The sequence below is a fragment of the Lactuca serriola genome, chromosome 2, assembly GCF_051521515.1.
Source record: "Lactuca serriola cultivar US96UC23 chromosome 2, Lser_US96UC23_V15, whole genome shotgun sequence".
Lineage (NCBI taxonomy): Eukaryota > Viridiplantae > Streptophyta > Magnoliopsida > Asterales > Asteraceae > Lactuca > Lactuca serriola.
The window spans coordinates 107,510,515-107,534,482 of NC_136409.1; the positions used below are offsets into that span (position 1 = coordinate 107,510,515).

The window sequence follows — 23,968 nt, forward strand, 5'->3', positions numbered from 1 at the left end:
AGCTTTTTCTAAGTGGCATGCATGACAAGTCCCATAATTATTTTTCTAAAAAAATTCTGTACCAAAAGTTTATTGACTAAATAATGTCCACTACATAAGTTCCAAGAAATACGAACATTACATAATTGCCAAACTTAAAACTACAAAAGCTTAGCTTATAGGGCTATGGGGATCAACTCCATGGATAGAAAGATGTCGATGTCCGAGTCAAAGGCAATAAAACCAGGGCCAAGGTATAGACGTGTAATCATCAGGTCAACCCAATCACACCATTTATACCTCCTTCTCCTTCCACATACCACCACAAAAATCATCGTTTATACCTCTTCTCCAAATCCCAGATATCTATCACAACATTGACCAAACATGTCGAACCACATGAGTGCCGGACAAGCCTATGGCCATGCTGAGGTATATATATATATATATATATATATATATATATATATATATATATATATATATATATATATATATATATATATATATATATATATATATATATATATATATATATATATATATATATATATATATATATATATATATATATATATATATATATATGCTGACCTAACTTAACATTAACGAGATTGATCATTATGGCCGTTTATAATTACTTAACATGTTCGTTTTGATGTAGGCTAAAGCCGAAAATGTAGCCGGTGCAGCCAAGGACACCGCCAACAAAGCCCAGGACAAGGCTGCTGATGCCGCCAATGAGGCCGGCGGTCAGGCTCAGCTCCGCAAGGAAGAGGCCTCTAGCATCCTCCAGCAGGTTATATATTAATTACTAACCATAGATCTCTTTCTGTTTCTTGATTTGATGGTTGAAATGATGAAAATTTTTCGATGGTTGATTACAGACCGGAGAGCAGGTGGCCAACATGGCTCAAGGTGCTTATGATGGTGTCAAGAACACACTTGGCGTCGGTGAAACCCAGCAGAAGAAGTGAAGGGTCAAACTTACTTTGTTTGACATTGCTTCACAATAAATGTCTTTTAGCATAATCAAAATGCGTTTCTTTTTGTTTTCTAGGGTTTGAATAACATGTACAGATTCATAGTTTCAATCAAAATAACAATGTATATATGACAATAAAAGAATGAAATTTACATTCAAAATAAAAAAACAATGTGTCTAAGCCATCATCTTCTTAAACTCTTGGAAATCAAGAAAACCATCAGAATTGGCATCATATGCTTTAATCATACTTTTCACATCCATATCGCCCTTGTCGTCCCATAATCCCAAGCTTGATAACGCCTCCTGGAGCTCTTCATCACAGATGAGTCCATCACGGTTCCTATCAAACACCAAAAAAGCCTTGAATAGATCACTCTCTGAATCTTTCTCGGTGTCCTTTCCTTCTATTGTGATTGTATAAAAGTCCAAAAACTCGGGAAAACTAAGACCCATTTTCCCGGTTAAGGATTGTAGCTCGTCGACACTTGAAGAGATTTTCATGGTGTCAAGAAGCCATTGGAGCTCGTTGGGGCTCACAAGGTCATCTCCATTTTGGTCTAATTTCTTGAACAGACGGTATAGATCGTTGTAGCTAAGAGAAGACATTGTAGAAAGGAAAATATATAGAGAGATTATATATGATGAGAATCACTTGTGATAGAAAGATATATATAGAAAGATAGATTATATTAGTGGTATAAAATATGAGCTAGAACAAGTCATATATATTGGAGAATAATGAAGACGGCATTTGGTGCGGTATTTCGTTTTGTTGAAACCTTCTAATCTAAGCATCGTACATCCCCACTTGCTGCCAAATTACTTGGACTTTTACCTTGAATGCACAAAGAATATTTAAAGGTTATTTAAATGATATTATATATATGGGTATAACGCGTGGTTACAACAGATTTCATGATTAACTTTCTATATGTTAAGAATTTATTCGTTTATTTTAAAGGTTTTATGAATGTAAAAAATCAATTGACTCCACGTGTGTCATATGGTATTAAAGTTGAGGTCTAGCACTTTTTGGACTCAATATGTGAAGAGTAAAAATTAGCCGTTACTAGGGCTCATGACAGTGGCAGTGGCTCTTCCCAGTCTGACAACATCCGCCAGCGCAAATTCACCAAACGTCTTGGTCTTGGCACAAAGAAGCAAGTAACGACTGCCAATTCTCTCACTTTTACCATACGGTATGGATGTGAAATGTGAATCTTGTAGTTAGAAAAAAATAAAAGCATATATATATGACACACAAATATTTGTGGTCGAAAGTTAGACATTTGGTTTATCCTGAAATTTATGACGCACCTTTATAACCTACAATTACAACAAACATACAAAATTGCGTTTTCCATATATTTTTACAATTGACTTTCAATGTCGTAATTAGTAACATTTTGGTAATTATTGACATACATTACAACTTAAAATCATGACATATATTTTGCATGTTACGATTTTTATGTAATCCTTGCTGTCGGCTCCAATGGTGAATGTGATTTCCCCAAATGGGAGTTGGTCCCTGAAAGTTTCTCCTAAATGCGGGAGGTTGGGCGACTGGTGGGTTGATTACTTCTTGCTCTGAGTCTATCCCAGAGTCTTCCCCTTCCTCCAACTCTATAGGTTACTCATCTTCTTCAAGGTCCTCCTCTATCCATCCTCCATTGCCCTGATTCGGGTAGTAGGGATCCCCGGGTGGATAGAATCCAACCATTTTGACTGTACGAGAATAGGGTTATAAAAATTGTCCAAAATTTGAAACATGTAAGTCTAAATATGTAGGTTAAAGTATTGCATTTACCAAATACTCCAATAGTATTTAAATTTGTTTGTTTGATACTAGTGTTATTTTGGTAAGTTTTGACTTGTTGCTCACTACGATCATTCTTCGACATACATTAGTCCGATCTCGGATAAATATAGTTGATCAGGCTATATTCGTCCCAAATCCGATTACATATTCTGAGGCCTAGTCGTAGTGTCCAACTTGTCTTAATACTTCTTGTATAGTTCTAACTATGAAAAATAAATTGTTGTATGCATGTATTTGTGCTTTTACGACCCAAATAATCTAAGTTAAATGACACGTGGTTTAGGTGTAACAACGTTTTGTCAGAGAGTTTTAGTCCCTATGCATTTATAGTTTGTATATCTTATGTGGTTCGATATACTTAGTTCACTATAAACAATGCTCTGATACCAATCTGTCACACCCCCAAACCAGAATGGCAGAATCGTTTGAGGGCGGATGACTTCATGTAGTATCATAACAGTTGAATACATAGTAAAGAAGTAAAACAACCATCATATATATAATTTAAAAGTTACATTGTTGAATGATACTTGTTTCAAAAGCAAATTATAATATGATGACAAAATGAGTTTTAAAACTGACGCCTTAGCGTCACTTCTCCAAAAGCTGAAGTTTACCTGTATTACTGAGTCCCTGAGAAATACAAGTAGATTTGAAAGAGTAGATTAGCATTTAACCTGGTGAGTTCATAAGTATTTAATGTCAATTTTTGTATAAATTTGAATGAAATTGTTTGTAGATGTTTGAAAACTCCTATAAAACCCCATATTTCCTTCTAGTACAAAAGTAGTCTTCTACCAAGACCTGACTGTTTTGAATGTTTGCTTCTAGAAATCCAATATTTGTCCATAAGTGTGTGGTAGTTTAATAGTTCCAAAACTGTAATGAAATAGTGTTTTTCATGCCTAGAATAGTAGATTTATGTATGTATAAAATCACTAGGGCATTTGATAACCCCGTAAATACACATGTTTTTAGTACTCCATGTGAGTTTTATAACCATGCTATTGACCCAAACTGCTTGTAACAACGTTCTTCAGACGTTGAAATGTTATGACGTTTGTCACCCCAGACCTGCCGGTCTAACTGTAGCTAACAGTTTAGGTGTAGGATTGTCAATCCCGTATAGATCTATACACAAGTATCACGCTCTCCCTACAAGAGATTATGGTATATAATACAGGACTTTAACTGCATACTTGAAAGTACGTGAAGTTGAATGTCTCACAAAACTTAGTATCAAATAGATTTACGTATTAAAAGTCCATTTGTTCTTGTATATGAAAGTATTTCCTTGATATAGTACTTATAGTATGTAAAAATCTCATGAATATCTAGTAAACTATACCTATTATAGTTTTTCCCAAATGTGTGATTTGTTTGTATGATAAACCCTAGTGCAATATCGACTTTGTATGCAAGTATAACGTTTGTAATAACGTTATTGAACATTTATACTCAAAATATGAATAAAGTGTTTGATATTTATGTAACAGCACGTTTCATTCCAAAAGGTCAAAGTGTTATAGTGATATGTTGTATGAGAACGTTTTCATATGATAGTTATAAATCACATATGATTGATTATATAACAAAAAGCATTGCAAAAGATTGATGTTTTTCACACGAGGATAATTGTATGTTTACTTGTATTCCCCCCCCCCCCCCCCCCTAAAAGTGTATAAAAGCATTTACAAAGCATTTGAAAACATAGTTGTAGGGGTATGAACTCACTTGATAGATTGAAGAAGGTGAGACGAAAACCGAGCAGATTTCTCGGGAATCTCGGGAGTGTAAAAACCTCCTTCGGAACTTGGATGTGAAGACCGGGGCTTAGGGATGGCTTCAAGGGTTTTAACTCAGAGCTTCGGCACGAGAAAGAGAAGAAATGAGCACCTAAACCTGAAACCATCGGCTTCTATTTATAGCCTTATTTTGGGCGCCACGTCGTGGTCTTCTTCATTACGTCGTGGTGTTGATCCTATCCCCTTCCATGGACGAGATGTTTGCTGACAACCCTGGCACCCATCAGTCACATTACCACGTCGTGGTATTCTGGTGCCACGTTATGGCCAGCATGACTACCTCGGATTTTGGGTCGCAAACTTGTAAAATCCGTAACTTCCGCGTATGAACTCTGTTTTCGACGTTCTAGATATGCACGTGTAGGTGAGGTTATGCTCTACAACTCTTGTTTGGACATCATCGGCTAATTTTGATTTATTTTTAATTAATTATTTTTAATAGGCCGGGACACGAAAACTCCGTCATAAATCCATAACTTATTCATCCGACGTCTGTTTTCGTCAGACTTTTTACCGTTGCGCTACTATTGTTGAGATCTTCGATTGTCATTTACTTTGTTTCGGCCAAAAGTCTCTCGACCTCTATTTCGAGTTTTTAGCTGTCTACTGCTATATCCGAAACTTGGAAAAATCATAACTTCCACATACGAAGTCAGACTTGGATGTTCTTTTCATGTACGTTTACGGTTTAATGATATCTACAATTTTCATTTAGATACCTAAGGCTAAAATTTATTGTATGGAAACTTCGCATTTTACGTTTAACAGTATTGTCGGTTTTTCCGCGAATCTTAGATTGGTCATAACTTCTTCGTTATAACTCGGATTTTAGTGTTCCTTATACTTCTGAAACCCTTGATATGGTATTTATCATTCTATGCAAACCAATAGAGACTTTTTCAAATTTTATTTTTGACACTAACTTAATTATATTAAAAGAGATTACAATTCTTGACTTTTTAGGTCATTACATTGATTCGAAATATCGGGTTGTCACATCATTCCCCCGTTAGAGGGAATTTCCTCCCGAATTTTAAGGTAATATAAATATTTGTGGACTAGGGAAAGAGATGTGGGTACTTTTGTTTCATCTGATTTTTGCGCTCCCAAGTGTATTTAGGTCCCTGCTTTGCATTCCAGCGGACCTTCACAATGGGTATACGACTTTGTTTTGTTCTTTTAATTTCCCTATCCATAAACTCAATTGGTTCCTCTATAAAGCGGAGACTCTCGTTGATTTCGATTTCGTCTAGAAGGGCGACGAGGGTCTCATCGGACAAACATTTCTTCAAGTTTGACACATGAAAGGTAGGATGTAGTTATTGAGTTCCTGCGGTAGTCGAAGTTTGTATGCTAGCGGACCGATCCTTGCAAGGATCTCGAATGGTCCGATATACCTTGGGTTTAGTTTCCCACGTTTTCCGATATGTATTACCCCTTTCCAGGGCGAGACCTTCAATAGTACTCGGTTCCCAAACTGAAATTCTAAGGGCTTCCGTCTTTTGTCCGCATAACTCTTTTGTATGTCTCTTAAAGCCTTTAGTCGTTCCCGAATTTGAACAATTTTCTTAGTTGTTTCTCTTATAATTTTCGGGCCTATGAGAGCGTTGTCGGGTACTTGTCCCTTGGCTAGTTGCGTGTCACCCACTTCAGGTCAACATAGTGGTGATATGCATTTGCAGCCACAGAGGGCTTCGAATGAAGCAACTTTAATGCTGGAGTGATAGTTATTGTTTTATGAGAATTCGACTAGTGGTAAATGGGTATCCCATGCTTTACCAAAATCGATTACACAAGCTCTTAGCATATCTTCCAAGGTTTTTATGGCCCTCTCACTTTGACCGTCGGTTTGTGGATGGTAAGCGGTCCTGTCACACCCCCGAACCAGACGGCAGAAACGTCCGGGGGCTGTCGTGACTCAATTGAATACCATCACAATGAATATACATGAAACATAACATCATACAATACCAAGCATTGGAATATTACAACTGGTAGCGTTTACATTCAGTATATAGTTTCAAAATATTACATTCCCAAAAGTAAATTGTTCGATATTAATTAAACAACGGCAAAACGTCATAGAGTACAATTCTTCCTTCACTTTATCTGTTACCTGAGAATACAAGTATTTTGAAAAGCGTCAACATATGAAATGTTGGTGAGTTCATAAGTAATGTTTGAAATCCAATGTTTTGTATCGTTTTGAAAACCACCAGAAAATCCGATATTTTCTGAAAATTGTATAGTATAAAAGGTGTGAAGATCCGAAAGTATGCTTGTTTGTTTCTATAAATGTAAGAGTACGATTTGTAAAAACTCGGTATGTAATTCGTAGGTGTAATAATTGAAAATCCTAGGAAAACCCGACGTTTTCCCATTACTTTGCATTAAATAATTTTATGTTTCGTTATTTCGTTACGACAGGTGTATTCGTTGAGCTCCGGGGACGTTGGATTAATTGTGGATTGTGAATTGTTGTAAGCATACATTAATGAAATTGACCAGTTGACAACCGTACAAACGATTCCCTTAGGCGTCGCTCGCACTATTCACTTAACCCAACCACCCGGACTCATGTAGCCCCATGACCGAGGGGAACAAATGAGTGCGAAGCCCCAGGTAATTCCCTACGTCGTTCAAGGCTATAGTGAATGCGAAGGGCCCTTAGCCCAACTCGCATTGGTGAATTCTCGACTTTGCTAGCAGTACCGAAGGACCCTTGGGGACCAGCAGCACGTTGCCATTGAAAGTCCTTTTACGCTATGTTGGATCATGTAAGACCCAACAACTCGTAAGGTTGATGTCTTCGGGCCTAAAGATCAGGTCATTGGGCTAGCTAGGCCCAACAAACAAGATTTTACACTTTTGGGCCCAAAGATGGTGTATCGACGTCTGTGCACTCTCACGTGTGTATTGAATTCCCAAATTTTCCGTTTATGAATCGAGTTGTCGTCATGTTAGTAGTTTCGGATTTGTTATTGATTCGAGACCGAATCAATTCGTTTGATAACGATTTTTGGTGTTGTTGTGTATTGTAATTCGTCAGTAGTCGCAGTGTCAATATTTGATCACAACGGATGTATTGAATTAACATTGAAATTTTTCTGTTTACAGCCCCTCTTTATTTTGTCAATTTACTTTTTCAACCCTTTGAATAAATTAATTTCCGGTTTAGTCCTTAAACCATTTTTCTTGGCATTCTAACACCAAAACTTATTGAAATTGATATTTTTCAGCACATTTTTAGTTGAAAACAGTTTTAGTCCCTCAAAATACAGTTTTCTCGGCTGTAACCTCTCTTTTTTGCAATTTTTACACTTTTGGCCCAAATTGGAAAATTTTTGCAACTTTGGTCCTTTTTAATTATGAAAAGATTTTTAACCTTTGAAAAGGACTTGGAACACTAGTAGTCCACTGTTTTACGGAAAAACACAGTTTCAGCCCCTCAAATTGGAAAATTTCGCATATTGGGCCCTATTGGGCCGAAAAGTTCATTTTTAGCCCATTAAGTTTAGAAATTTACATTTTAAACATTCTAAAGTGTATATTTCTGGAAAAATTCCTTTATGAAACTGTTTTGACACATATTAACCTCCAGAATTTGTATTTTGACATTTTGGGCCCTTAAACTTCATATTCTTAGCATTTTAAGTCTAAAAATGTGATTTTTAGCCCAAGATGTTCATCTAAACCAACTTGGTTATTTTTCTAGTAATGACTTATGTATAATGATATGTTTTAGCACTTGTTTCATGCATCATAACACAAATCTCAATTTTTAGGTCCTTTTGACTAGTTTCGACACCAAAAACACACAAAAGTATGTAAATAAACATAGAAATCATACAAGGCATACACATAATGATAGATCTACAAATTTGCTTGTATTACCCCCCCCCCCCCCACAAAACTTATAAAAACCAAAAATAAGGGGGTATGAAGCTCACCTTAGGGTGTGGTTTCGGTTTTTGGAGAAAAGATGGAAGAAATGAAGTGATTTTTGGCCTTAGCACCCTTTTTTTGAAGATCTCGAGTTTGTGGGGTTCTAAGACACAAGTTTATGATTTCATGAGAGTTAAGAAGAGATTTTAGATAGATCAAGGAACCTAGATCATAGAATTAAGTATAACCTTACCTTGGATGGTGATTTTTGTGGAAAATCTCCTTGAATGCCCTTGATTCTTCGAAATTTTGAGAAGAGAGGTGAAGGTGTTTTTGAGAGTGTTTGATATGTGAAAAGTGATGAAAGTGTGTGTGTGTGTGTGTTGGGAATCGGCCGAGAATCAAGAAGGAGAGAAGAGAAAGGGTTGAGTTGACATTTCTAGATGCGTGTTGGTCCATGCATGGAAGTATGGTGGACATAAATGAGGTGGCATGTATTAAGTCAACTCCTTTCTTCTTGGGTTTGCGCTTTGGGCCAAGAATTTGGAAGGAAGAAAGGATTTTTGGGCTTTATTGCCCCTAAGCCCATATAGGAGTTAAGTTGGATAATTTTTGGCCCCAAAAAATTATAATATGATTTTTTACACTTTGTTGAGCTAGTTTAGGTTAGTTATGGTTCATCATGTTTAATTTATTTCATTCTAGGCCCAATATGGCCCAAAATGTTGAAATAAATGAATGTGGGTCCAATTAGAGCCCATTTAAAGGTTCTAATCCCATGATAGTCAAATTGGAAGCTTATTGGCCCATTGAGTCCAATAAGGAAGTCCTAGTCCAAAATGGACCTAAACAAGAACTTCTAGGGTTTCCAATTGCTTATTGACTATTTGTAGCACTTGTATGGTGTATTTGATTGAAATTCTGTTGTCATAGAGTAAGCATCATACATGCTCTTTAAGTTTTTGATTCTTCATTTTACTTGAGTGTAGTGATTACAAGACACAAAATTTCTAGTTGTGACAGGTCCTCATGTCCATTCTCTGTTGGGTTTTGAGCATTCTAACACTCCTAAGTGTACATGCAACCCTAAATACCTTGGATCTATGTTTTCTCTATTATACATACAAATATGAACATCCAAGGTATAATCCTAATCTAGCATACAAAACAATGAATATAACAAGATAGAATACATACCTCTTTGATGTAGAATGTCTTCATGAAGCTTGATTGCCTAGTGCCTCAAGTGTGACATGTCAAATGGTTCACACAACACCAAATACACTTGGAATGACTTGAGAGAAATCCACAACTCATGAAATCGGCTAGACCTTCTTTTATACACACTAGTGGCCGATTTTGGTGAATAATATGATGCTTATATAGTGTGTTACAATTAGAGTTACACCATGTAAACCCTAATTTTCATGACCTTCATTTCCATGACCCATGGGTTATGTAACCTCCATGGAGCATCCATAGAGCATCCTATGGGTTTAACCCAACTTGATTATCCATTGAGCTTTGGCCCACTTTATAAGTTATGGATGATTTGCACAATCAACCCATATATTTAATTAGTCTTATTTTGATCACATAATTAATTCTAAATTAATTCTTGATCAATACTAATTAAATATTATTATTCTTATTATTAATATACTAGAACTTATAATATATTAATAACCATAAGTGTCTTATTTCTCTCATTTAGTCTATCCAAGTGCATGATGCCATGCAACCCAAATGGACCATGTCGGGTCGGGTGAAGTCTTACCAATTATAGTTATAGACTTAGACATTAATCCAACAGTCTCCTACTTGGATAAGTCTAAAACTATTATTGCGTATAACTTCAAGAACCGACTGGCAATCGTAGCTCTCAAAAGCATCTGTCGAACTCTGACCTTGTAGATGAACTCTGACCTTTGTCAATGACTTGTCCATTAGATAAGGGATCATATATTCCTCCATTCTAGATATCATATGGACTGAGACATGGATTATAATCATTCTCTCTGTCCATTTGTTGTTTCCCAATTTCCGATTTATGACGACTGACTAATTGAACAAATCAAATCAGTCCTGCCGGCCGAGCACTTCCATTTGTCATCATCAAATCATCGAGGTGCCCACAGATATCACTTTTATCCCGAAGGTAAAAGGAATGGATAAACTTCGACTTATATGGCTTGTTCTACTACTTGTTGAATCATACACAAAGGCACGTTTTATAACACCGAGTTACCGAATGCGTTTTCGTGCAATCAATGTACAACCAACTCATAGTAACAACTCATATCTCTAGGTTTGAAGAATATAAGATATTAGCGTCTCATGATCACTCGTTATAAAATCCATGAAGTGATTCCAATGAGTGCGGGTTGAATCCAATACTCAGAATTTATGAGCACTCATGAGTGTTGTAGCCCTTTGTTCAACATCTTAGACCTCTACAAGCCAACCCATGACAGTCTTAATTCATATCTACTTCTAACATATGACCGACTGTGGATGGTATGAATAACTTAGTCAATCATGAAGAACGACCTAGTTATTCTGGAAGTCAAAACATGCAAAATGAAACACAATAATAATAGAATCTAATATGGTATCAAAACCTATGAACATAAATAAAACACCTTTTATTTATCACCATATGATTACACATTATTCATTGTATACTGTTTCAGCTATCCACTTTATTCTTGAATTAAAACAATAGTTGTCCCATGCTCCAAGCATGTACACTATGTTTTCTAAACACTAGTCATGCCACACACCAAGTATGCATACTACGTTTGTCTATGATCTTTACTTTGTGAAATAGATCAATTAAACATAACTCCAATGATTCTCAATTCACATTCCCAATTCCTTACTGCAAACGCAAGAATTCCAAATTCATGCCATTTACTACAATCTATTAGATTCTAAACTTATATGCATTGATCCTCTTGTAATGATTATGCACAAAGTCAGAAAGACTTGACAACAACCATTACAGAGCATTCCAAAGGAGATCACCTCCTTGGAAACATCCTTCTTGCATTAAGTTTCCGAATCTTAAACAGATTGAATAATTTCTAACTTTGAAACATTTCTAGATTCCATTTTGACTATCCCTTCTGAACAAGAGTTGCCTCCTTACAGATTATGTCAATATGGTCCTTCCAGAATTATCACTATACTTCCAACCGTCCTTGAGCAATTAATCTTTGGTAAACCTTAGATTGTCTTCGACAATTGTTTAATCCTTTTAGTCATATCCAATTCTAGACCTTTTCCCTTCTTAATGCCCCGGGCATTTGGAAAATTTTAGAAAGGATGAATATAGCACATGTAATCGAACCTATACCCGAAGTATATGGGACACGATTCATGATGTCTCACATAAAGACTAAACCAGTCTTTTGCTATAATATTTCCATTTCAATTTGCCAAGTTCTCATAATTCAGATTATGAAAAGGAATGTCGTAATCATAATCGAATTTTAGAACGCAAATAATGGACCCATATATAGAATTTCCTTATGTTGAGCCATTCCTACATGAAATTCATATATATACCCTTGACTAAATACGATTAAAACCTCAATCTAAGCTTTTAGATTTGAGATGAAGTATAATTTCCTCTCCCTTAATTATAGCAAAACAACTTTTTCCCAATTGAAACCTTTTGTTTTCTATAATTAACATTGCTAACTTGCAACCTTTATCATAATTATCATGCTCCCACTAACATGATGATTATTAGCATAACACTTATGTTCCCACTAGCTTTGACATGTACTCAGAAATCAGCTAGACTTCTAGAAATCAATACTTTATTGACTTTCTTACCAAAGTTTAGATTTCTGATACTAGATTGCTTTGATAAAACTTTATCATAATTATACACCTTATCTTATATAGCTCACAGGTGTGTCTAAACAATTTTAAGAACTATGAAAAGGGATGTCGTAATCATAGTCTCAGTTGTTTAGACCTTTGCCACTTCTCACAAGTCCATGTTAGTGTGCCGGTAAACCACACACGCTCCACTAACGACTTTGAGAATGCAAATAACACAATTGCTATCTACTAAAAATCTACTTAGTGAAAGTGTTTCCTCACCATCATTTTCATGAATCGGAGAGAAACCTTATGACACTTAGATTTAATAGTGTATGTTTTCTTATCCATGTGAATTGTCAAAACCATAGTCACAAGACAAGGATAATGACAAATCCAAACTCATATGGACTGAACTCAATCTCAATTTCTTACCATCTGGCAGCTCAAGGGCCTGCCATTGCTTCCAAGTTGTTGTGCAACCAATTGAGAACTCTAAGAACTCATATGCAAAACCAACTTTAATTGGAATGGGCACAGAATATGTCAACACGATAGGTTATAAACCTCAATTCGTGTGCTAGTGAAGAACTTCAGGTTTTATTCTTGATTACTTCTTGAGACTTTCAAGACCTTTAAAGACTCTCACTGTCCTCTTGACATATAAGACTTCCTTGTCAGATATTCAAGAGATAGTGTGGATACTAATCAAGACAATCACTTCACAAAATTGGCCTAAGTTGGTCTTTGTTTTATCCAAAACATCACAACTTACCAATTTCTAATGTACAAGAGTAGAAAACTTTTACTCTTACATTTGACAAGTGTTTTAAACCTTCTTTAAGACATGTCACTCAAGTTACAATCTTGGAGTATGACTCTAAGACTTGTATTGGAACGAAGTATGACTCATCTTCTTGATTTAACCATTTCAACAATTCAAGATTCTTGTTCCTTAGAGAACTAATTGTGATATGATTTCGTAATCATTAAGATGATCACAAAAACTGATACTAAAGTACTCTCCCATCTTTTTAGATTTGAGAAACTTTTATCCTTCTGCCTAATTTGATTCTTCTTATTCGCTCTGCCATACATTGGAACTTTTTCCAATGTCTTAGAGTTACACTTAAGCTTGTAAGTATAATCATATTTACTGAGCTTTAGTAAACTATGACGAATAGTCTTATTGAGCTTTTGTGGTGGACTTAATCAGTGCACAAGAATGTGTACTCGATCCCTTAGTCTGTTACTTGACTCACACATCCATGTGAACAAGTAATTAGTCTTAATTTTCCAAAGATGAAAAATTCTCATTCATCATGCTATACAACTTGCATGATTCCAAGTTCCGGTCCAATTGAAACTTGGGTGATGAGGATCTTTCCTTATTTGGTAAATTTAGACATTACCACAAATGAAAGAATCAATTTCATATTTCCACTCTTGCTATTAATGGAATCTTATAAGCAACAAAAATTTTCACAGATGCCATTGTAAGGATATTTTAAAATAAATAAAATCAGAAATTTTCCTTTTATTTTAAAACTTTGCGGAAAACTATCCTTACAGTGCAAAAGCACATGAAAACTTTGTTGTTATCTATTCCTAAGCAATATATCATAACTCCTAAGAAGTAGCTCAAGAATCCGATCTTCAAACTATGTGATAAAAATCCATCTACGCAATCAGATTTAGCATATTCTTTCTTTAAGTTTCTTCACTTTTCTTTGATTCTTAAAACATCACCATGTGACCTAGTCACATCATGTATCAAGAATCTCATAGTAGAAACTTAGCAGAGTTAGATAGTGGACTTTACCTGAAGTAGAGTCAAACTTATTGACTTTAACACCCTTAGGTAAATTGGCAGCATCGTAACCAATGCCCCTTCCTTTGGCAATTTAACATATGGACGCTTTGGTAATGGAACATGGGACTATCACAAACTTAGCCTTTCTCTTTACCATTTGGTCAACCGAGTTGACTATGGCCGATCCCTTTCCACTGGGAAGAGAGAGCTTTACTAGATATCCAATGTCATCATTGTCAATGTCCATAAAGTTTTAGGAAGTTGATCTTAGCAAATAGATAAGATCATTAAGGGTCTTGTCATAGTCTATTTCATAGGTGTTCCAAAGCAACTCACTATGTGACTTAGAAAGTGATTGAACCACCAACTTTCTCAAGACTTTAACACCCAACTGTCCCGGCTTGTCAATATGTGACTTCATCTCCAAGATGTGATCACACCTAGACCTTGCCTATCCAATAAGGCTTGAGTGACCTTAAACTTTTCAAGAACTTATGGGTTAGGAAGTATAATTTTTAGGAGGTGAAAGAAGTATGATTTCCATGGGACGTCATCTTCATTTAGGAAAGCTTGTTTCAAGAGATTTGGGAAGATCATAGATGTTTAAAGCAGACATCTTTTGGGATATGTTCAAGATAGTTGATCTAAAGTCCTTAATATAACACCCAATATGAAATATTAAGGCTAGGACCATACAAACTATTTTATAACTTAGAAGAGGGATGCTGTAATCCAAGCTATAAAATATTTGAAGGTAGGTGAATGATGATTCACCAATTTCCATCAAGATAAACAAAATGTATTATTAGGTTTTAATTGGATTTGAAACTCCTAGGTCTTTTGAGATTCATTGAACTGTTCAATGGCATGTTTCAATCTCGAGTGTTCCCTTCAGGTTTTGTGACTGGGATGTCGAGAATCACAAAACAAGGTGTGAAGTAACCATGCAAATTACTTGGTACCCTTAAGTGTTTACCCCTCAATCGATGTGTCTGTTAACCACACACGCTCCATCGATACTATGATAAATATTAAGTTACCCTTTTCCTACCTTGTTAAATACGAGTTAGTGTGCCGGTTAACCACACACGCTCCACTAACCGACTTAAACAAAGTGCAAAGTGTAATTTCATGGATTAGCACCTTATTCACATTTTCCAAAGTAACTAAGATTGGGTATTTATAAATGGTTTAGTTACTTAGTATTTATCATTAATACTTTTAATGAAGGGAGAATTCTAGTCCTTGTCCTACCCGTTCGGCTCACGACCCTCCACCGGTCAAGGAAGCGGCGGGTGAGAGTGGACACCCATTAAACTGTCATTTTATAGGCAGTAACCTTATACCCCCTTATAGACCGGCTTCGTGAATGAGGCTTACTAACGGTAAGACTAACTTGCTCTTATATATATATATATATATATATATATATATATATATATATATATTATTAACTTATAATATTATAAAGTATAAGGGTTGAATTTTAACTTTTAAAATTCTGGAATTAAAGTATTCATAAGTGAAAACTTTTCAAATTCCAAAACTTGAGGGCAGGTTTTGAAACTATTCAAAACTAATTAATTCCATAACTTATGTGTTTAAAGTAGTTTTAAATAAAAGACTCTTCAAGTTCCATAACTTGAGGACAAGTTATGGAAGACTTTAAACTAATAAAAGAATTAACTTTTCTTTATTTTATAACTTATGGAATTAATTAGGGTTACACATTTTATTACTTAATGAAGTGAATCTTGAACTTCCATAACTTGAGGACAAGTTATGGAGTCATAAAACCATTCAATGAGACAGGACTCTTCATTTTGTAACCTTTGCCAACTTTTATGAGTTTTATGAAACTTAAACGTGACTTTTCATATAACTTGAGGACAAGTTACAAAAACACATTTTAGAATCAACTTTTAGATTAAAATGCATTGGAAACACATAATCATTTAACTTTTCTATTAATCTAAGCAGCTCATAAGAACAAGATAATTCAAATCAAACTTTTTCATGTAATTAGTCTAAACCTTAAACTAATACAAAACATGAATCTATTGACAATTATCTTTGAAATTGGATTAGCATGAACATTACCACAACAAAAACAAGTTTATAAGTCCAAAAACGTCTTAGGGTAATGTTCCTAGTCCAATTCCAGCCAAAAGAGTCAAATATATGTTGTCTGGGGTCCAACTCATCGAGTGCATGAACCAACTCAGCGAGTTGGATCGATTTGATCACTTTTTAGGCATGGACTCGCTGAGTCTCCTGATGGACTTGCCGAGTCTGATGCCCAGACAGCAAACAACTTCAATTTTTTAAGCAGTTTTGCAAGTATAAAAAGAAAACAAGCCTAGGCTTTGATACCACTGTTGGGTTTTGAGCATTCTAACACTCCTAAGTGTACATGCAACCCTAAATATCTTGGATCTATGTTTTCTCTATTATACATACAAATATGAACATCCAAGGTATTATCCTAATCTAGCATACCAAACAATGAATATAACAAGATAGAATACATACCTTTTTGATGTAGAATGTCTTCATGAAGCTTGAGTGCCTAGTGCCTCAAGTGTGACACCTCAAATGGTTCACACAAAACCAAATACACTTGGAATGACTTGAGAGAAATCCACAACTCGTGAAATCGGCTAGCCCTTCTTTTACACACACTAGTGGCTGATTTTGGTGAATAATATGATGCTTATATAGTGTGTTACAATTAGGGTTACACCATGTAAACCCTAATTGTCATGACCTTTCATTTCCATGACCCATGGGTTATGTAACCTCCATGGAGAATCCATGGAGCATCCTATGGGTTTAACCCAACTTGATTATCCATGGAGCTTTGGCCCACTATATAAGTTATAGATGATTTGCACAATCAACCCATATATTTAATTAGTCTTCTTTTGATCACATAATTAATTCTAAATTAATTCTTGATCAATACTAATTAAATATTATTATTCTTATTATTAATATACTAGAACTTATAATATATTAATAACTATAAGTGTCTTATTTCTCTCATTTAGTCTATCCAAGTGCATGATGCCATGCAACCCAAATGGACCATGCCGGGTCGGGTCAAGTCTTACCAATTATAGTTGTGGACTTAGACATTAATCCAACATTCTCGTCGCTAGAGATTTTTGCTGCGACTGCCAGAATCGCGAGGTGAACCTACTATCTCTGTCGGAGATAATGGATATTGGTACACCATGCAGCCATACAATCTCTCGGATGTAAGTTTGAGCTAGCTTCTCCATCTTGTCGGTTTCCTTTATTGGTAGGAAGTGTGCGGATTTTGTTAATCTATCGACGATCACCCAGATGATGTCAAGCCCACTTGTTGTCTTGGGTAATCTGGTTATGAAATCTATGGTTATCCGCTCCCACTTCCACTTGGGTATTTCAGGCTGTTGTAGTAATCCCGAGGGCTTTTGGTTCTCTACTTTGACTTTAGTGCAAGTCAGACAGCTGCCCACATAGTTAGCGATCTCTACTTTCATGTTCGGCCACCAATATAGTTTCTTGAGGTCCGGATACATCTTGTCTGAACCTGGATGCACAGATTATCGAGTCTTATGAGCCTCATTCATGACCACGTCTCTGAATCCACCAAACTTCGGTGTCCAGATCCGATCCACTAAGTAATAAACGTCGTCACCCTTGACTTCAAGATTCTCTGTTTTCAAGGCTTCCCTCTATGCTTCTTTGATTTGTGTGGACAGTGTGAATGGATCGTCATGGTTAAGGATTTTACTCGGCGGCCCGAGTATTCCTTTCGACTAAGAGCATCATCTACCACATTCGCTTTTCCTGGATGATAACAAATTTCACATTCATAGTCATTCAACAGTTCAACCCATCGTATTTGCCTCATGTTGAGTTCCTTTTGATTGAGGATATGTTGAAGGATCTTATGATCAGTAAAGATTGTGCATTTCGTGCCATAAAGATAGTGTCTCCAGATCTTTAGCATGAAAACGACTGCTCCAATTCGAGGTCGTGTGTAGTGTAGTTGACCTCGTGCGTCTTGAGTTGTCTCGAGGCGTAAGCGATGTCCTTTCCTCGTTTCATTAGCACACATCCAAGACCTTGATTAGATGCATCACAGTAGACTACGAAGTCTTCTATTCCTTATGGCAAGGATAATATAGATGCGCTGTATAGTGCTTGCTTCAGTGTTTGGAATGCAGCATCTTGCCTTTCTTCCCAATCGAAAGTTACACCCTTCTGGGTCAAGGTGGTAAGTGGTTTAGCAATCTTCGAGAAGTTTTGTATAAATCTTCGGTAATAGCCAGCAAGGCCCAAGAATTGTCGGATTTGCGTTGGGGTTTTAGGAGCTGACCAGTTCCCGATTGCCTTGATTTTGGAAGGGTCCACGTGTATCTCGTCTTTCCTAAACACGTGACCTAGGAAATATACTTTCCGAATCCAAAATTTTCACTTTGAGAACTTTGAGAATCCATAATTCTTGTATCTCAGCTGGCACTAGACGATACGACGACTTAGCTACTGGGGTAGCTCCGGGAATTAAATCATCCTGAACTCGACTTGTCGTTCTGGTAGGACTCCTAGAAGATCTTCAGGGAAGACATTGGGAAAATCGCAGACTTCTGGAATGTCTTTGAGGTCTTTCCCTTCTTTTCCTTATCTACCACGTAGGCTAAGAAGGCATGGTACTCCTTACGCAGGTAATTCTAGGCTTTAACGCAAGAGATGATTTGTAAATTGGTACTGAGTTTGTCACCATAAATGACAAGAGTCTTGCCATTTGGCATATTTAGGCGAACGTCCCTTTCATGACAAAGTATACCGGCATGGTGCAGGCTTAACCAATCCATACCGATGATGACATCAAAGCTCCTTATAGTGATCGGCATTAGATCGATTTGAAATGAATGTTCGTTTAGAGTCAGTATGTAGCCTACGTACATATCGTTTGTGCTTTCTGTTCTACCGTTTTCCATTTCTACTATAAATATTTTATTGAGTGATTGAGGGTTCTGTTTTAATAACTGTTTGAATTTATGACTCACGAAACTCCTCTCTGCACCACATTCAAAGAGTATGCATGCATAAGCGTTATTCAGGAGAAACGTACCCATAACTACTGTGGGATCAACTATTGCTTCGTTCTGCCCTATTGCGATCTGTTGAGAGAAAAACTTCGAGACACACTTGAACAAACGTTAGAACAAGTACATTGCAGAATAGTTAATCTTAAAGGATCTAAAAGCTCAACAATAATATTTAGAGTTAGAGGGTTAGAGAGTTAGTTGTGGAAAAGTAAAGAAATGGAAATGACAATAATTATTATATCAAGTATACACATAAGATGACTCATAATGAGGAATGCATTCAAGCCAAGTTAATAAGTGAGATCAAACTTAGTGATTAAGTCACAAAAGACTTGCTCCAAGGAGAGATTGTAATTGGTTAAGTGAGAGTAAGAAGTATGAGTAAGAGAGATAGAAAGATAACTTCAAAAATGTATTCAGAATAATAGATGCGTAGATTTTTTTGAATACACGGGAAAGAGCTCTATTTATAGAGACTCATGAAGTACACTAGATTACATCTCTAAGAGTAGCCATGCAAGGCATATTGGACAATAGAGAGTATTACAATAAAAGACAAGTAAAGAGACTGCGGTAGGTAGAGACTGCGGATGCGGTTGCTGATGAAAGAGCTTGACCGCGGGGGCTTGACTGCTGCGGTAGCTGAAGTTCAAGAGGGTCACTGAAGTTTCGGATCTTGAAGTTCTTGACTGCGGATGTTCTATCGTTAGACCATATATGCTCAATGGGAGAGGCATGCTTAGCTTAGAAAAGACTAAGTCTCTCAAATTCCATTGGCAGTCTTTTGGAGTCTGGAAGGCTGCGGTCAAATTGCTCAAATACTATGAAGTATCTGGCATTTGGAGAGATTTGGACATCCCAGTAGCCATCCAAAGGGGGTTCCACATTGGTGAGGTGGGGAGTGTAATCATCATCAAGCATTCTGCGTTGATGATTGATCTAAGAATTTATCAAGGACTCATCCATGATATCAAAACCGCATTCTCTCCATATGAGCTCAGTAAGTTTGGATGCCTTCCAATCTTTTTTCCTTTGGGTGATGGCATGTGAGTCATTTAAGCTCGGAGAAGACATGTGCTCCGCAATATTTTTGAAGCGAAGGGAGTCTATGGTTTTTCAGGAGTGATCTCCTCTTGTAGTGGAGTATTATGAGGTGGAGTATGATGAGATCGTTGCGGTGAGGGCATTTTTTCTGTAATGATAGGGGGACTTTGATGTTGTGAGATGGAGTTATTGGAGTGATGGACTTCTTCTTCACTTCCTCCTCTTGAGGAATTCAACCCAGGAGCTTCCTCAAGCCATTGACGAAGGCTATCAACTTTTGCAAAAACTTCTTGAAATTGAGCTTTGAGGGCATATGCCAGTTGTTGATTGTTGGGGATGGTGGGTTTGAAGAGTAGCCGGTGAATTTCCTTGGTGAGTTGAAGGATTTCAGGGCCATGGAAATTTGTGGTCAACGATCGCTGAAGACGGTTGATTGTAGCTTGAAGGACTGAGATTGTAGACTCATAGGCAACGTGAGTCTCATCAATCAGCTTTTGAGATTGGGAGGCTTGATCTGCAATGGCTACTTGAAGGTCTTTCTTGATTACGGTCACCTCAGAGATGAGGCGTTTCGCAGCAGCCATGAAGTCCTTGTGATCTGCTTGTCGACTATTGTGAAGGGACTGGATTCCCATTTCAACCTTGAGTGAGTTACGCTTAGCAGCCAATCTCTCACGAGTTTCCAGGCATTCTATATGTTCAATTAATGACTGTGGTCCGGCGGTGTCTTCTGGTTGTGGTTGAGTTGGCTTGACCACAACAAGGATTTGATCGACCTTTGCTTGTAAGCTCAAAAATTATTTCCAAGTGACTGCATTCTTCTTCTTTTTTCTTCTTCTCTTTGGGCTTTGAAGTTGAATGGTGAGAGCCACTGGATTCTTCGTCTTCATCAAATATCATAAAATAATCATCAGAGGGAGAGGGTTTGTTTACCTCTTGTAGATCATCATCATCAAGACCGAAGGTGGGAGCAGAGCTCACTTCTATTTCGGGTCCTTCGTCTTGTAATTCTTGGACAGTGGGAGTGGGAGGAACTTTGGAAGCATTTTGATCAGTAGTTGCTTCATGAGTCTTGTGGACATTTTCAACCATCTCATACATCCAGTCTTGAACTTTCAGAATGGTGGCTACGGTATTGGCATTATTAATTGTATCTGCCCAATACTTAGCCACAGCTTGGATTTCTTGTTCCTTCTGCTGTTGTTGCTTGATTTGTTGTTCTTTGCGTGCTTGGAATGCCCTACGGAAAGCGGCATATTTCTTGGCTTCAGCTTCGTTGGAGGGTTGATACTTACTCCATGAATCATTTGACTTACCATTGCCAATTCCTTGAAAGCGCACCGAAGTGTCCCTCGGGTTCATGGATCCTTGAACATTTGTGCTCACCGTGCCTAAACCACCTGTTACAGAGGTAAGCGGAGTAGGATTTCCTGAGCATCCTCGGTCTCCTTGACCCGTAGTCAAGTTTGGCCTCAGCTCAGTTCTGGCATGGGCGGAAGAAATGCGCTGCGGTTGGGAAAGTGTTTGAAGTGTTTGGGTTACGTTCAAGAGGATGGATTTCAACTCCTCAGCTGAAAATAAATGTAGTCTGGAAGCCGTGGAGACCTTAGGGCGAGAACCAATATTATCCTCTTGGGATTGAACTAGGGGGGAGTCTCCTCGTTGCGGTGAATTAGACTCACTTTCTGAGTATAATTGGTAGAAGACGGTTGTTTCAAATGGATGTGCGACCATCCCAAGGACAACCGGAGCCTGTTGAGAGGTTGAGGTATCAGTCCGGTCACGCATATGGCGAGTGGGATCAGTTTTGCGTTTCTTGAGGATTGCAATGGGTTGATCATCCTCATCAGAGTCACTGCTGGAGACATGTCTGCTTGGTTCGACAATTGTGATTACTGGTGGAGTTTTCCTTTTCTTGGAGGGCTTGGAAGGCTTGGAAGCATCCTTTTTAGGAGTTCCTTGTTTCTTGGTGTTGCGGGGGCCATGAAGATCAGAGAATTTATGCTTGCATCTTTGGGATTGAGAAATGTTGGAGAGAGTAGTGGAAGAAGGGACTGCGGTGCCTTCAGGGTTAATAATTGCGGATGAATTTTGAAGAGGCGGGGTAGGAAGGTATGGGTCAATACCTTCCATAGCCTCAATGTGATCTGAGACATCAGCAGTCTCAAGACCGAGGGTAGAAAGAATGTGGATAGGAAGTCTTCGAATTGGGCCAAAAATAGATTGATCAGATGAGGGATTGTACCTTTTCAGATCTTTGGTGACGAAAAAGTTGATGTCACTGCCCATGTTGATCCCTGCGTCTGCATGAAGGTTTGAAATGCAGAGGGACCAGAACCTTGCGAAAGTGAGTTCTGTTGGGTTCTCCCTTGGGCTCTACTTGGGAATGTATTGAAGAAAGTCATCCCAAAGGATCTGTTTGTAGTTCACATCGTGACCTGTGAAGATACTCCATACCAACTCTAAAAGTTTGAGTCCGATATTATTCGTGCCTCTAGTTCTGCCGGATAGACTACGGATGACGAAGTGGCATGCGAATTTCCAGAACTCAGGCAATTGGTTCTTCTTGAATTCACCAATTCCTTTGATCTTTTTCTAATATCCCATTTGATAAAGTGCCGAAATAATGTCCGCCATGGATGGGGTGAATGTGACAACCGTCAAATTCTGGTCAATTCAAAGTCAAATAAAGTCAACAAGTCAAACCGGTCAACTCAATTTGCCTGTAGGTACTAGAGTTTACGTTATGTAATTTCTAAACAACTCTCTATTCTAATGAGAGATCATAAATCAAAAAGTGTGTACATCTAGATCTCCTTAACCTAAAACTGTGGTACGTGGCGAGCCAAACCGATAAAACAATGTTGCATACTCATCGGGAGTATGCAAGATCCTTAAACAAGGCTTAACGGGGCTTACGGACCTTGCATTGCGAAGCCAGACACTCACATTCATCACACACGAAACCGCTCTCAATCGTTTTCACTCTATCTCTTTGTATGAGAAATCTCTCCAAGAATGTCAAATCTCTCCCAAATCTCTCTAGGTATGTGAAATCTCTCCCAAATATCTCTCTGTATGTGAAATCTCTCCAATAATGTCAAATCTCTCCCAAATCTCTCTAAGTATGTGAAATCTCTCCCAAATCTCTCTAAGTATGTGAAATCTCTCCCAAATATCTCTCTGTATGTGAAATCTCTCCAAGAATGTCAAATCTCTCCCAAATCTCTCTAAGTATGTGAAATCTCTTCCAAATATCTCTCTGTATGTGAAATCTCTCCAAGAATGTCAAATCTCTCCCAAATCTCTCTAAGTATGTGAAATCTCTCCCAAATATCTCTCTGTATGTGAAATCTCTCCAAGAATGTCAAATCTCTCCCAAATCTCTCTAAGTATGTGAAATCTCTCCCAAATATCTCTTTGTATGTGAAATCTCTCCCAAATCTCTCTCTGAATGAGAAATCTCTCCAAGAATGTCAAATCTCTGCCAAATCTCTCTAAGAATGTGAAATCTCTCCCAAATATCTCTTTGTATGTGAAATCTCTCCAAGTATGTCAAATCTCTCCCAAATCTCTCTCAGTATGTGGAATCTCTCTCGAATCTCTCTCGAAATCTCTCCCAACTCTTTATAATCACTCAGGGCATCCCGACCCTCGAATTTGGCGAAAACAGCCCAAAAACGGAAGTCTACGCGA

The 23,968-nt window shown here is 37.4% G+C and overlaps 1 protein-coding gene and 1 long non-coding RNA gene across 2 annotated transcripts; one reads left to right on the top strand and one right to left on the bottom strand.

Annotated features, from left to right (window-relative positions):
* The first annotated feature begins 278 nt into the window (after window positions 1-278).
* Window positions 279-1,126, top strand: LOC145090388 (uncharacterized). Its single transcript, XR_013701534.1, has 3 exons — window positions 279-411; window positions 644-778; window positions 867-1,126. It is a non-coding gene; the product is annotated as an uncharacterized LOC145090388 (long non-coding RNA).
* Window positions 1,127-1,141: 15 nt separating this feature from the next.
* On the bottom strand, window positions 1,142-1,573 carry LOC145089450 (putative calcium-binding protein CML44). The gene has a single exon (XM_079027888.1). It carries the CDS (start codon window positions 1,571-1,573, stop codon window positions 1,142-1,144), a length of 432 nt encoding a protein of 143 aa, XP_078884014.1.
* Window positions 1,574-23,968: the final 22,395 nt, after the last annotated feature.